Here is a 14722-nt window from a genome sequence, read left to right on the forward strand (position 1 = left end):
AAAATGTTAGATCCTGAGTGCGGAGCATAGATTCTGGTTATGTTGTTATTTTTTGTTTTGTATACACAAACCAATCTTAATAAACTTAAAATATAGATAGAAAATAATGTGGTAAATATTTAGTAAAAGAAAATTTTTTTTCACTTTTTCCTTTGTTACAAAAATTCATATAATATACCTACTATATTATATACTGAATATGTTCTGCTCAGTATCATTGAATTGAAGAAAATTATATTATTAATAGTTTATCTTTCATTTAAAATTCAATATATAAACCATAAGTAATCATTAATTGATCTTTGAGAAGGATGTCTAGCATTTTTATTAATTGTATTATATTTTTTAAATTTTTCATGGGTATATACTATATTATAGTAGGTATTATTATTATTATTACTATTGTAGTTCCAGGAATCCGTATTTTGTGAAATGGGCGGGCGGCATTGTGACAAAAGCGATAACAGATTACACACACTAGTGTTTATTTACTTCTCACACATAGACAGCCCAAATGTACATGTCTTACGAATTGTCTAAATATTACTCCTTAAAACATGATACGCTGCAGCCCCCTTAAATTAATTCCATTATTCTTTAGGTACTGTATATAGGAAAAAATAACTATAGCTACCTATGTTTATCAATAATAATCCAAGATTTTAAATTATTTATGTTGCACCATAATAAAAATCATTACTTTGTTCAATAGGTGAACTTGTTTGGAAGAAAAATCGACCAGAATCAAACACTACTAAATTAAATAACAAAAACGATTTAGTATACATGGAGTTTCCTGTAATTATACCCGATTGCAATTCTGATGGTGTAAATGAAATGGCTTTTGTGCACCATGAAAATAATATGCCCACATTAGATATTTTATCTGGAAAAAGTGGGAACAAATTAATGAGCAGTATTAGTAATGACAATTGTACTAAAATGACTGATCTTATTTTAAAATATGATATGTCTTTAGTCTATTTTTGTCGTAAAAATACTATTGTAGGTATGTACATTGATACAACATACCTAGTTTAAATATATTTTACAAACATTTATTATAATTTATAATTATACATTTAGACTCTCTAGAATCAATTCCAATTAAAACTATGTTAAATTGTTCTGGTGATTGGATACCAGATTCTGTTCACCAAACCAAACGAGAACATGATCAAATTGAAGAAAATCAATATTTGCTAACACTTGGGCCATATTATCTTAAGATCAATAACAGCAATTACAATTGTCCAACCGATTGTATGGCAATTGTATATGTCACAAATAGTTCTAAGGAAACAGTTTGGTCTAAAAAAATTGATCGTTCTTATGTAATGAAGCCAGTGACATTTGAACTCCGCAATAATATATCTGGATTTGTTATCAAAATTTGGTCTTGGGATAATGAAACAATTGAGGTGAGACTTCCTTTATTTATAATAATAATAAATAATTAATAATGTATTAGGTATTAACATTTTTAATTACTATTTACCTAATCTTACTAAATAAGCTAAAATATAAATAAATAAAATAGGCAATAATGTAATTTTTAAATTATTGGAAACGGTATATTATTCAATTCATTAACTCAATAAATTTTGATTGATAAAGTTGAGTATTAATTCCATAATTTTTTTTTTTAAAAAAATTAAAGTCTAAAATGTAAATTATATAAAACAGGGCATGAAACCGCTTATGAAAAATTTGGTTACCAAAAACTTTTTTGTAAGTGGTTACCGGTTTTAGGGGTTTTCAGAATTAGCGGTAATTGATTACCGGTTACCAAAATAATCTCTAATGTGGTTATCGGTTATCGGTTTGGAAGCGGTTTAATTCTTCAAGACTACCGGTAACCACTTCGGAAACTGTTTTGTCCATTTGGTTTTTTCAGAAAATTTTAGTTTTACTTTAATTAACACAAAACAAATATCCACTTTATAAAATGGATCAGGACAAGCTTCAATTAAATAATAAATATCTTTTTCATTTGAGGCTATGGATAAATATAAATTTAAATTAAATTAGTAAATTACCCATAACCATTGATTGATAAATAGTTCACGGAAAAGTGTTAATCAACGTCAATTACAATAAAATAAAATAAATAATAATCATCTAATTTGTTCTATAATATGTCTATGAACCAATGAATCATACTTAGTATCTACAATTGGTTATTATTACTTATTATCAGAAAGTATACCATCTTTAATCTTACTTAATATTTTGTAAATAAAATTATTAATCAAAAAAATAAATTACAATTTCAAAAAAAAAAAGGTGGGCAAGTGGATGTTGCTCTGCTGTACAGTAGGTTACAAGTTGGTCACTGTATAATGGATGGTATTAAACTTGAATTCAATGATATAATATCATTGTATAAGAAAAACGATTCTGAGCGGAGACGGTATGTCAGTCTAGGTATAAGACATATTATATACTATATATATATAGTACTTATATCTATGGTATTAAAAAAAAAATTGACCTATAATAGGTACCTATAATAAATTCCAAATTAATCATATCACAATATCCATTAGGTACTTATAACGCGTTATACATCAACAACAAACTGTGATATTATCATAGATATTATATAATAGTACTTATATACTTTAGAAGTTTCAAGTACCCACGAATAATATTATACAATCACAACAAAATAACTAAAATAGTTATTCTAGGATTTTTAATATGTAATTTCGTCCAAATTTGAACTTAAAATGACTATAAAAATAAACTGTGCTTAGGTATTTTTTTAGATTGTTTGGTAACAGAATTAATTACTTACGTGGAATCTTGTTTTAAATTTTCAATCCTTAGATATAAAAGTTGAACATTTTATACATTTTTAACTACAAAATAATTATTTAATTTTAATTTTGATAAATTTTGTCAAATTTTATCAAATTTTGTCAAATTTTGATCTTTAAATGCTTATAAAAAAAAAATGTGCCAATATATTTTTAATGTTTTTCAACTGCTATTGTAACAATATATCAGGAGCCACCTAATTCTTCTTTTCTAAATATTAATAAAATTAATTTAAATTCTGATATAAATCTAAATTCTATCTCCTTCACTGAATTAGATGTCCTTAATTTAATCTCTAATATCAAACTTAACTCTAATGTAGGCCCGGATGGTATACCCTCTATATTCCTCTATAACTGTAGATTTATCTTAACCCCAGTTTTAACAAATATCTTTAAGTTATCTCTCAAAAAAGGTTTATTCCCATAAATTTGGAAAACTTCTTTTATTTCTCCAATTTTAAAAAAAGGTGACCCTTCATTAATTTCGAATTATCGCCCTATCTCTAAGCTATCTATTATCCTGAAATTATTTTCACACTTAATCTCCTCAAAATTATCAAGCTACTGCTCTTCCTTACTATCAAATCATCAATATGGATTTACTCCCAAGCGATCTTCATGTAATAATTTAGCTGTGGTGAAAAACATAATCCTTAATTTTTTTGAATTAAATGCGCAAACTGATATTATTTATACCGATTTTTCTAAGGCATTTGACCAGGTTATGAATCATGCAATTCTTATCAGAAAATTACAAATATTTGGTTTTTCAGGTTCTCTACTAAATTGGTTTCAATCATTCCTATCCGGGCGCCACCAAATCGTTAAATATCTAAATTTTACCTCTACACGGTTTGATATACCTTCTGGTGATTCTTCAAGGTAACCACTTGTCAACTCTTCTTTTTAATATATTTATAAATGATCTTCCTAACGTCATCACTAATTCTAATATCCTTCTATTTGCCAATGATGCAAAATTAGTAAAAATTATTAAATCAGAACAAGACGCTTTTAATTTGCAATTAGACATTAATAACCTTATTTTGTGGTGTAATGAGAATAATCTATCTTTAAATATACAAAAATGTAAATTTATGAAATTTTACCTAATTAAAAATCCTGTTAACTCACATTACTCAATTTCTGGCACAAATGTCAAGCTTGTTAATCAATTTAAAGATTTGGGTATAATTTTTGATCGTAAATTAAATTTTTCTCTACATACTGAAATGATTAAAAATAAAGCTTTTCGTAACTTAGGGTTTATTAAACGTACTTGTGCTGCATTTTCAGATCCTATTCCCTTAAAAATCCTCTACATCTCTCTTGTCTGTTCTAATCTAGAGTATTGCCCCCTCATCTGGATAAACAGTACATCGAAACAAGCTCTTACGCTGGAATCTGTGCAAAATAATTTTTTATCTCATTTAAATTTAACATAAACAGACCTATCCACGGCACATATAATAATGTTTTAAATTTTCTTAATATTTCTCTACTCTCTGACCGTCGTACACTTTTACTCTCTAAATTTTTACAAAAACTAATATTAGGTTCAATAGATTGTTCTGAAATTCTCTCTTTAATCCGTTTTAAAATTAATTAAATGTTTACTTAATATATTAAAAGTACATTTAAATCTAAAATGTAAATAGCTGGAACTTTTGCATGATCACAAATTGTGAAAAGTGATTTGAAGTGAGAAGGAACAGGAAGGCTACAGTTTTAGGTATAAAACTAAATTTGTTTAATTTTTGGTGTTAAATGTTTGTGAATAAAATATAAATACGTTTTTAAACATAAAATTACCAAAAATTATTATTATTTTATATTAGTGATATCAAAAAATTTTTTATTATATTGCACTGTCAAAGTTTTAGTCTTTTTATGGTATACATTTTTTAACTAGGTCTGAAGCCCAGTGCCAACCTAGCCACCAAAGATCCCTGAAGATTTGTTTTGTTTTTTATTTTTATACTTTTTTTCTTTTATAACTAACTAGCTATAGGCTCCTATCGGATCTCTTGCTATGTCGTATACTGTATTCAATACCGGTTCATTTTTTTTAAAAATTATGTTTACTTTTCACAGTTATGCTGGTATATGCCATATTCATAACAACGATAACAAAGTTATTATTAATTATAAATATTCACATTTCTGTTTACTGTACATATTTTGTGTTTAAATTTGCTCATTCACCAAAATAAAAGTGATTATAATATAACATTTTAATATTTTATTTCAGTCAACAATTATAGTCAACTACTATACTCTGTTCTATCTAAGAGTGAACCATTCGGCTGACCAAAACACGTTTTTTCCGCACATTCCCACCACAATCCAGACATTGGTGAGAGTTTTAACATGGGCGCCCGACGGCCGATGGTGGCTGGCGATGACTGTCCGCCAATCACAGAACGGATAACCATCTCATGGGGGGTCAGGCAATGTTCGGCGGCTTAGTCTGCGTGCACAAAAGCGGTTCACTCTTAGATGGAACAGAGTATATACAATGTTAGGTATATTGACTAAATACGCATGCACAAAAGACAGTTAATAATTGACAATATTTTATAAATCTTGGGGCCTGTGGGGGGTCAAACACGATCAGAGGCCCTGGCTAGGCTGAAGCCCAAGTGGTTCTTTCCCAAACAACATATCTTTTAACAAACAATTTATGGTTGTGGTTTGTAGTTGAGATTTAACTTCAAAAGCATTGGTTTTGAATATCATTGTATGAACTAGATTTTTTGATGCACACTGTTGCAAATGTGATTTAAATTATAGTATGGCCACGAAAACGTGTGGGTGATTCTAGCACCTCCAGTGGCGTTTTTTTCGGTAGGGCTATTTAAATTACTATAAATTTAAATATCATTGAATTAAAATTTAACAGTATCCATTACAGCGACTGACTTTTTTTTATTGATGTGTGTGTTGCTAGTTATATAACTAGTGTCTTACTAATATAGATTTTTCTGTAACTAGTTACAAATAAAAATAAAAAGCCATAAGACCATAATTTAGTATTTCATTAAAGAATAGTAATAATTACAGAACTTTTTTTTATAATGTTTTTTAGAATAACATTAAGTTTACTAACATTGAGAAGGTTGATTATATTCAAGAACAAATTATAGTTATTACATATAATTCATCCAGACCTGAAGATTTCTACATTAAAAACATAAGTTCAAACAGAATTTTACAAGTATGTGAAAATGTGTCTAACTGTCAGCCAAAACTAGAATATCAAAGATATTCATGTAAGTATAGTACTTGGCAAGCTATTTTGTCAAACATTTCTACGGGTTTCAACTAAATTATTCAAAATATTTTGGTAGTTAAGGATAATTCTCAATTCCTCTTATACATATAATTGATTGTTTCTAATAAAGAAAAAATTAACTTGAAAATGTTTTTAAATTTATATATGTATATTTTTAAATAAATAAATAAATAAATAGTAATTGTAAATAAATTATAATACATAATAAACCCAACTGATGTTTATAACTCCTAGCAAAATATATCCTACTAAATATATTATATAGGTAACTTAAATATTAAATAGAATTAGATTTGTAGTATTTTGTTAGTTTTAGTGAACAAAAGAATACATGGCTGTTGATGCATCAAAAACTTGAGTTTTTTGTTTAAAAATAATATATTTGGAGGATATGGCTTGAAGTTGCAAAAGTAAATTTTTTATATGTAATATTTTGGATAAACAAAAATAAATCATATTAAATATTCTCTAAAAATTAACAATATATGTATAGGTTATTTCACTGGAATAAATTAGCTTAGTAAACTCTAATGGTAATTAATAATGTATGGTTTATGTATAAACTATAAAGTAGGTAATTCAAAATTAATATTTTTTTAATAAATATTTTTGTAAATTATTATCCAGTATTTAACTAATTGATTATTAAAATTAAAATACTATGTTTCAATCATAAATATGAGGTTATATTAATGATCTAATATATTTTTTTTTTATTGTTTCTAGTAAATGTGATGGATATAGACAACGATGGTTACAGAGAATTAGTTTCTGTATCGGTAACATATCAATTTATCAATGGACTTGGTCAATTCTACATGAATGATAAACACTCACTTCAGCTTATATCAAAAGTTAATGTCTATCAATTAGAAAGCCAACTTATTGGACATTTTGAAAATCAAATGTATGTTTGAATTGATTTATTGTAAGAATATAATCTGTTAGCTAAAACATATGTTCCTTAGTTTTCGTAACATAAATAAATGAGTTTAGGGGAAAACAGATATTTTATCTGCAGTTTTATCCCTGTCAAAAAATTGAGTTTACAAATTACAGATGTTTGTCCTTGGCATAATATTATATTATGATAATACATTTTGTCTGCCCGAGTAACATTTATAATATTATGCAACGTTAGTGCTTATGCACTGTACCCTGAGTACAATTCACACACATTTCCAGTATGTGGAAAATATATTGTATGAGTGCATAACAGCTAACGTGCAAAATTCTACTGTAATATAAAAAACTAATAATCACGGTTCTCATTCAGAACCACGGTGAAAAATTATTTTTGGTCACCAACAATGCAGAGGTCCTGGTTATTACTGTGCCATCTGCGTTCATATTATTGATGGGCGATTCATGTCAGTGAATCGATTTTTGAAGCAATTGTTGTAGATTTGTTGTCAGGAATTTAATAAAGTAACACGGTGGATTTAATTGTATAACACTTTATTTAAAACACACAGTTAAACGGCGAGACGGAGAAATCCAGATTTAAAGTTTAACAGACTAAATAATAAGCGGTGTACGGCGTCCTACGCTACTCCGTCGATTACTAAGGTTCATACCACGGCTATAGATACTTATGGAGTACCTACTTACATTATGCGGGGGAGGGGAGAGATCAGTCACCCTGACCACCCTCCACATAATTTATAACATTCGGCCATCCGACATTGTTGGACACCCCGGCCAACTTTGTTAGTTTATCACAAAAAGAGAGAACAACGAAAAAAAAAATTATTTAGTATGTTAATTCATTACTTACATACTAATTTTTCAACATAATTATGTTAACAAACTTTATCAATTAAACATATTAACATAAGGTATAAGACTAATTATAACAAAGGAACATATATATATAAAAAAAAAAAAAACAACAAAACAAAAAAAATAGGTTTAATTAACCAAATAATCCCTTAGACGGGCTGGTGTTTTGCGGACTCGCTTTGGCCGCGCTGGTGTTTCTAGATGATGCAGCTCTGTGTCCTTTTCAGCTTCTTGATCAGTGCTCACTGCTCCATCCTGTTCAGTGTCACTCTCCTCTGACAGCTCAGTCTTACCAGAAAAACGCTTCAAGGCACTAACATGAGCGGTTGTAGCATACAAATGCCCTCCTGTGTGGTGTAGGTCAGCTAGTTTGTATGTATCTCCAGCGTTCACTGCTGTCACAACCATCGGTCCTCTGAACTTAGGTTGTAGTTTGGTTGAACTTCCAGTCGACACTGGTGGTCTTCTAAGGTACACTATTTCCCCTAGCTCCAGTGACATATGTTTACGGTGCTGGTCATGTCTCATTTTCCATTTTGCCTGTTTTTCTGCAATGTCTTCGCGCAACTTCTGCTGTGTAGCTGCTGGTTGCTGGTATACAGGAGTAGTGTTTGTCAGTGTATCGAGTAGTCCATCCGTTTTAAGTGCATCATAACCGTATACAGCAAAGAATGGACTTATTCCAGTGGTTTGATTCGGTGCTGTGTTCAGGTTCAATTCTAATTCACTAAGGTTTTTATCCCAGGTGGCTTCATCGCCCATTTGGGTGGTAATTGCTCCTAATAGTGTAGAATTAACCCGCTCCACTTGGCCATTTGCACGGGGGTGGCGCACTGATACTGCATGGTGCTCTATACCATTGGTTTCACAATACTGGTTGAAACATTCTGACTGGAAAACTGTTCCTCGGTCTGTGATGATCCGCTTAGGTAGTCCATAGGTCAATGCAAATGTTTTTAGTTGCCCTACTACTACTCTTGATTGTACTGTTTTTGATGGGTATAACTTAACAAATTTTGTTAAGTTGTCTACCAGCACTAAAATATAGGCATTTCCTTTAGAACTTACTGGAAACGGTCCCAGGTGATCTATATTGACCGTTTCAAAGGGGCGATTACCAGGAGTTATGGGATGTAGCATGCCCGCTTGTCTCCCTCGCAACTTCTTATATACTGCACACTCAGGACACATATTGATGTGAGCTTTGACGTATCTTCTCATACGTGGAAAATAGTAGCGTTCCATCATCCTGGAGATGGTGCGTTCAACGGCGAAGTGTCCGCTGAGGTCGTGGAATTTAACCACCAGACTTTTCCTCATTCTCTTGGGAACCATCCAGAGCGTTCGGGTTCCTGTTGCTGACTGCACCAACCTATACAATATACCATTAATTAATTTATAATTTTGGGCTTTTATTTTACTAGCTGTCGCCTGTTTTAATGATTCAATGATCTCTCGTAGTTCTGGATCGCTGTACTGCATCCCTTTGACATACTCCTCCTCGGTTATGGCTACACACACTTCCAGCCGTTCGGTGATCAGGTCATCCAATGTGTCTGAGCTGTCTTCTGTAGGGGCTCGACTGAGAGCGTCCACATGTAACATAGCTGTCCCGGCGCGATGTCTCACCTCCACGTCGAATTCTTGGATCAAATCAAACCAACGAGTTATCTGTGAGTTGGTCGACTTAAGACTATTCATGTAGACAAGTGCTTGGCAATCAGTAATAATTACAACGTGTACCCCGATTAGCCAAGAGCGCATCCTGTCAAGGGCCCACACGATCGCCATGAGCTCCAGCTTACTCGAGTGGTAGCGTCGTTCCGTCTCACTGGTCTTTTTACTGTAGCAATGCACTAGACGTAGTTCTCCAGTTTCGTCTCTCTGCAACAGCATACCTGCTAGTCCATTACAAGATGCATCTGTATGTAACTCGGTCGGCCTTGTGGCATCGAACAATTGCAGTACCGGTTCACTAAGTAAATCTAGCTTGATCTGTTCAAATGCACTCTGTTGTTCTGGTCCCCATTTGAACTTTGTTTCTTTCCTGGTCAGTTCAGTAATTGGTCGTGCCTTTTCTGCGAATTTTGGTACAAAACGTCGAAAGAAGCTAGCTAGACCCATGAAGCGACGAACTTCATGTTCGTTTTTGGGTTTAGGAAACTCTTCGATTGCCCTCAGTTTCACTACACCAGGTCGTACTCCGTCAGCTGATAATTCGAAGCCCAAGCATTCTATACTTTTCGCAGCAAATATACATTTGCTTGGCCGTAATGTTAGTTTCGCTGCCACGAATGCTTCTAGCACTTGACGTAGACGTTCCTTCATTTCCTCCCAGTCCCTGGCAGGTATGAAATAGTCGTCGAAGTAGTTGATGACTATCCGATTCTTCAAGTGTCCCATAGCTCGGTCCATCACCTTAGTAAATTCAAACGGGGCATTTTTCAACCCGAATACCATAAGAGTGAATTGACCAGTTCCATCAGGTGTGATAAAGCTAGTCAGTGGTTTCGCAGCATCAGTCAATGGGATTTGCAAGTAGGCGTGGGCCAGGTCTAATACGGTAAACATACGGTAACCCGCCATTTGTTCTAATAAGTTATCAATGTTAGGTAGTGGGTAGACCTGTTTGACTGCTTGATCGTTTAGCCGCCGATAGTCCACGACTAACCTCGACTCCTCTGACTTCTTACGCACTAGAAGTACCGGCGCCGCATAGGCTGATGTTGAATCTTCGACAATACCGTGATCTTTCCACACCTGAACATGACGTTGGATTTCTTCCCTCTCGTTCCTAGATACACGATATGGCTTGGTGGCAAACGGTTCGCTCCCTGGCTTGATGGTGATATCCATGGTGCCTAGGTCAGTGCACCCTAATTCGCTCATATTTAATGCAAAGCAACTCCTGTACTCGTTCACGAGATTGAGTAATTCGGTTTGTTGATCTATGTTCAAGCACTCCGGTTTCCGGATATCGTCGTACGTAAGTGGACGGTTAAACGGCTCTGCTTTCACCTGCGGAAATTGTGCTACTACTGCCCGTATGGCGAGTATGTCATTAGCTTGCACTTCCACAGTGTGTTCGGAGTCGTTTTTCACAGGTACTTGTATTTAGACCTCATTCGCCATCGCTGTCACCACGTCTACACAATTAGCTTCTATGCGTTTGGCGTCACGCACCACCAACGCACCCTCAGCTGAGTAGATTTCGTTTGAAGTTGTCTGAGTGAATGGAAATGAAATGGTATTATAATAGGTAAGTGAGTCCCCGTGTTTAATGTAAGAAATCTCTGGCGCTTCGCACCACGGTCGACCAATCAATAGGTCAAGTTGGTGACTGGTGTCAGGTACTACATATATGTCGGCTGCCGCGAGTGTTGCTTCATCGATGCTTAGGCTGACTACAGTTTTCCCGATCGTCGTGGTTTGCGCATTTGCGCCAAACCCCATAATTGTCGTCTTGTCAGGCTCCCAAATTAGACCGCATCGCCGTCCAGCACTTTCTCGTATAATGCATACCGACGAACCTGAATCAATAAGACCGGTCATGGCGTGCACACCATTTAAATATACTCGTTTTTCATGCAAGGTGCCACCACTGCGTCGATCAGGTCTTATTGACGTACACATTGTGCTCTTCTCCGCATTTGACTTTCCTTCTTCCTTATCCTTTACCGCGCAGGATTTGTGGTGTTTACCGCCGAACCAGTGGCATGAAGTGCACTTATCACAATTGCGTCGAGGCGAAGGGCAGTCACGTCGGCTGTACCCTGTCATTTGACAGTTCCAACAGCGTACCTTGCTTTCAATAGGCACTACGCCCTTTTTCTTGTCCTCAGGCGCGTCAGTACCAGCTGTAGTGACGTTGGGCGGTTTCGCACTAATGCGTTTGTCGACTTCTCGGACAGTTTTTGGGCGCCAAGGAGATTTGTCTATGCAGCTATTATCCGCACGTCCCTTTTGGACACGCTCATATGCCAATATATCCGCAAGGAGTTCATCCGTGTTCATGTGCCTGGCGACTAAGAGCGTCCGCGATAATTCGTCCGACCACAATCCTAATAATACCTGTTCTTTGGTGTCTGCAAATGAGAGGTTGACTAGTTTGCATCGCCTCACTTTATTGTGAAAGTAGGCGGTGGTCGATTCACCCTTTATCTGCACTCTGGCTTGCATTTGTGTATATCGCTGCGAGAAACTTGTGTCCGCTCGAAAGGTCTTGTTGAATAGTGATTCAAAATCTGCCCACGTAGCGATTTCGTCGATACTGCTCAGAAGCCAGTCGCGAGCTGCCCCAATCATATGCCGACGGGCCATTTGCAACTTCAGCGAATTGGGCCATTTGTGTAGTTCCGCAGTGGCATTCAGATTATTCAGCCACGCGGTAGCTTCTCCACTGATTTCACACTCACCGTCGAAATCGCCGACAGTGTGAGATAAGTCCGGCATAATTTGATACGAATTGTTGATACTCGGCGCTTGTATGACATTGTTGACTAGTAAAGCTAATAACGACTGCAGTGTCGGTTCATTGCCGATCGAGCCAGTGGTCGATCCACCCGGCGAACCGTTCGCTTCATCATTCATGACGTTGTCGTTATTAGTTATTACACCCACGAACTCGCGTAATTGCGTTGGTCGACAACAATAACAAATTATGATAACGTCTAATGATACTAAGACAGGGTATCAACAACGGCGACAATGTTGAGTACGTGATAAGTGATTCCGGTTACCAATAACCGACGGTACCACGGTAGTCGACGAACACTTTATAACGTGCGACACTTTACCGAAACGTCGAATGGTTAATGGCGCATAACCTCACTTTACCGTACTTACAACTTTACGAAAACCACGATACACGCACGTTCAAATCCCACTTCTGAAAATATTGTAGATTTGTTGTCAGGTATTTAATAAATCAACTCGATGGTTTTTAATTATATAACACTTTATTTAAACCACACAGTTAAACGGCGAGACGGAGAAATCCAGATTTAAACGTTTAACAAACTAAATAATAAGCGGTGTACGGCGTCCTACGCTACTCCGTCGATTACTAAGGTTCATACCACGGCTATAGATACTTATGGAGTACCTACTTACATTATGCGGGGGAGGGGAGAGATCAGTCAGGGTGACCACCCTCCACATAATTTATAACACAATTTAAATCGGAATGAAAAAAATAAGATTAAAAAAAAAATTGTTGCCCAAAAATCTTAACATAACGATTTTTATATCACTAGATGGTGCTTTTTGACATGTTCTAGGTCTCCCTTGTGACGCCTGAGTTCATATTGATTTATATATAAAAGTTTTCCATACTCATTAATGTCAGTGTGAGTACTTCCTACCTCAGTCCCTCTTGTTTTCGGAGCGAGTATACCCTGCAAGTGTTGTAATCCTATAGGGCCTACATCAAAGCAACAGAACTCACCACTTCAATGGACGGTGTAAATGGACAGTTGGTCCAGTTGGTAACAGGGGGGATGATGATACGTCTTAATTTTTTAATTTTTTTAAATTTTAATGAAGAAATTACCAAATTTAAAATGTTTTTACTTATCATATACGTATAATGCACACATAAAACATCCATTCACAAATACAAATAGTTACCATGCATAATAATTTTTAAATACTTTATTATTTGGTAATTAAACACTTGTTAATAAAATCATAAATTGATTTAATTATTTTACCAGGTAAGTAATTATTAACTTAAAGAGGTTAAGTATATTCAATTTTTTAAAACTCGTTTTAATTGACTAGCTATAGAGTTCCTATAGAGTATAGACTATAGAGGTCTCAGAAGTCAGTATGTTATTTGTTATAGACACCGTGCATGTGACGGCGCACAGCGCTGTGTAATGGACAATGCGTGCATTAGTTAGGGGTACCATTATAATAATAATATGTGACTATGTGAGCTCTTTTGATCTTTAGTACCACATGATTCAATTTTGCCTTTGTGTTAGGTTGGAAAAAATTCTTGGATGATTAATTTCCGTTATGTGTGACAAATTATGATTAATATCATTTTCACTTATCAGAAATAACATTCATTATAAAAACAAAATATTAATCATAGATAATAGAAAAATTATTTGGCATTTTCATGTCGTATTATTACGTAATAATACACACTATATGGTTAAGTATTTTATTTTTTTATACAAAATGTCTAATAAAGACAGTAATAAAGTGTGGGTTTCAAACGATTCATTCTAACTATACATTAACCAATAATAAAGGAAAAAAATTAACAGAAAGTGGTCATGTTAATTTGGTTACAGAAGTAAAATCTACAAATATGTTTTCTGTTATTACTGCTAGTGTCATTAAACAAACATCTGTATCATGTGAACCTTGGAAAGTTAAGCTAGAAGTAAGTGAATTTTGTATTACATTTAATTAGATTATATATGTATATATGATCCAAGATATTAGGTTTTTTAATATTGTTACATAATAATATAATATAATATTTATATTATTTATAGATAGATAACAATAGATCTGTAAAGAATGGCTTCTGTGAATGTCCAGCTAGGGCATCAGAAAAATGTAAACATATTGCTGCAGTTATACATTATATTAATAATGAAGAAAGTTCTTCCAAAACCAATTTTCCGCAACAATGGGGCAAACCAACAAAAATAGGGCAAGGAAAATACAAAAAGGGTAAACGTATCAATGAGCTTTTTTCACATAAAAAAAAAAAATTAAAATGGCAAGCATAAATCATCATGACTTAGTAGATAATTATAATATATTTTCAATTCCATGTAGTTTGAGTATATTAATAAAA

General features: G+C 33.8%; 1 protein-coding gene across 2 annotated transcripts in view; it reads left to right on the forward strand.

The window, feature by feature from the left end:
- The first annotated feature begins 317 nt into the window (after nt 1-317).
- LOC100168530 overlaps nt 318-14722 on the forward strand; it is a 32802-nt gene continuing 18397 nt past the window's right edge. The window contains exons 1-4 of one of the 2 annotated variants that reach the window (XM_029485813.1): nt 322-1009; nt 1087-1421; nt 5914-6097; nt 6847-7123. In XM_029485813.1, coding sequence (XP_029341673.1) covers nt 787-1009; nt 1087-1421; nt 5914-6097; nt 6847-7037 — 933 coding nt within the window. In that variant the 5' untranslated portion in view covers nt 322-786 and the 3' untranslated portion in view covers nt 7038-7123. Of the gene's footprint in view, nt 1010-1086; nt 1422-5913; nt 6098-6846; nt 7124-14722 lie in introns of those variants that run through there. The other variant, XM_029485814.1, reaches the window with a different exon arrangement.

The sequence above is a fragment of the Acyrthosiphon pisum genome, chromosome X, assembly GCF_005508785.2.
Source record: "Acyrthosiphon pisum isolate AL4f chromosome X, pea_aphid_22Mar2018_4r6ur, whole genome shotgun sequence".
In the NCBI taxonomy this organism is placed as follows: domain Eukaryota; kingdom Metazoa; phylum Arthropoda; class Insecta; order Hemiptera; family Aphididae; genus Acyrthosiphon; species Acyrthosiphon pisum.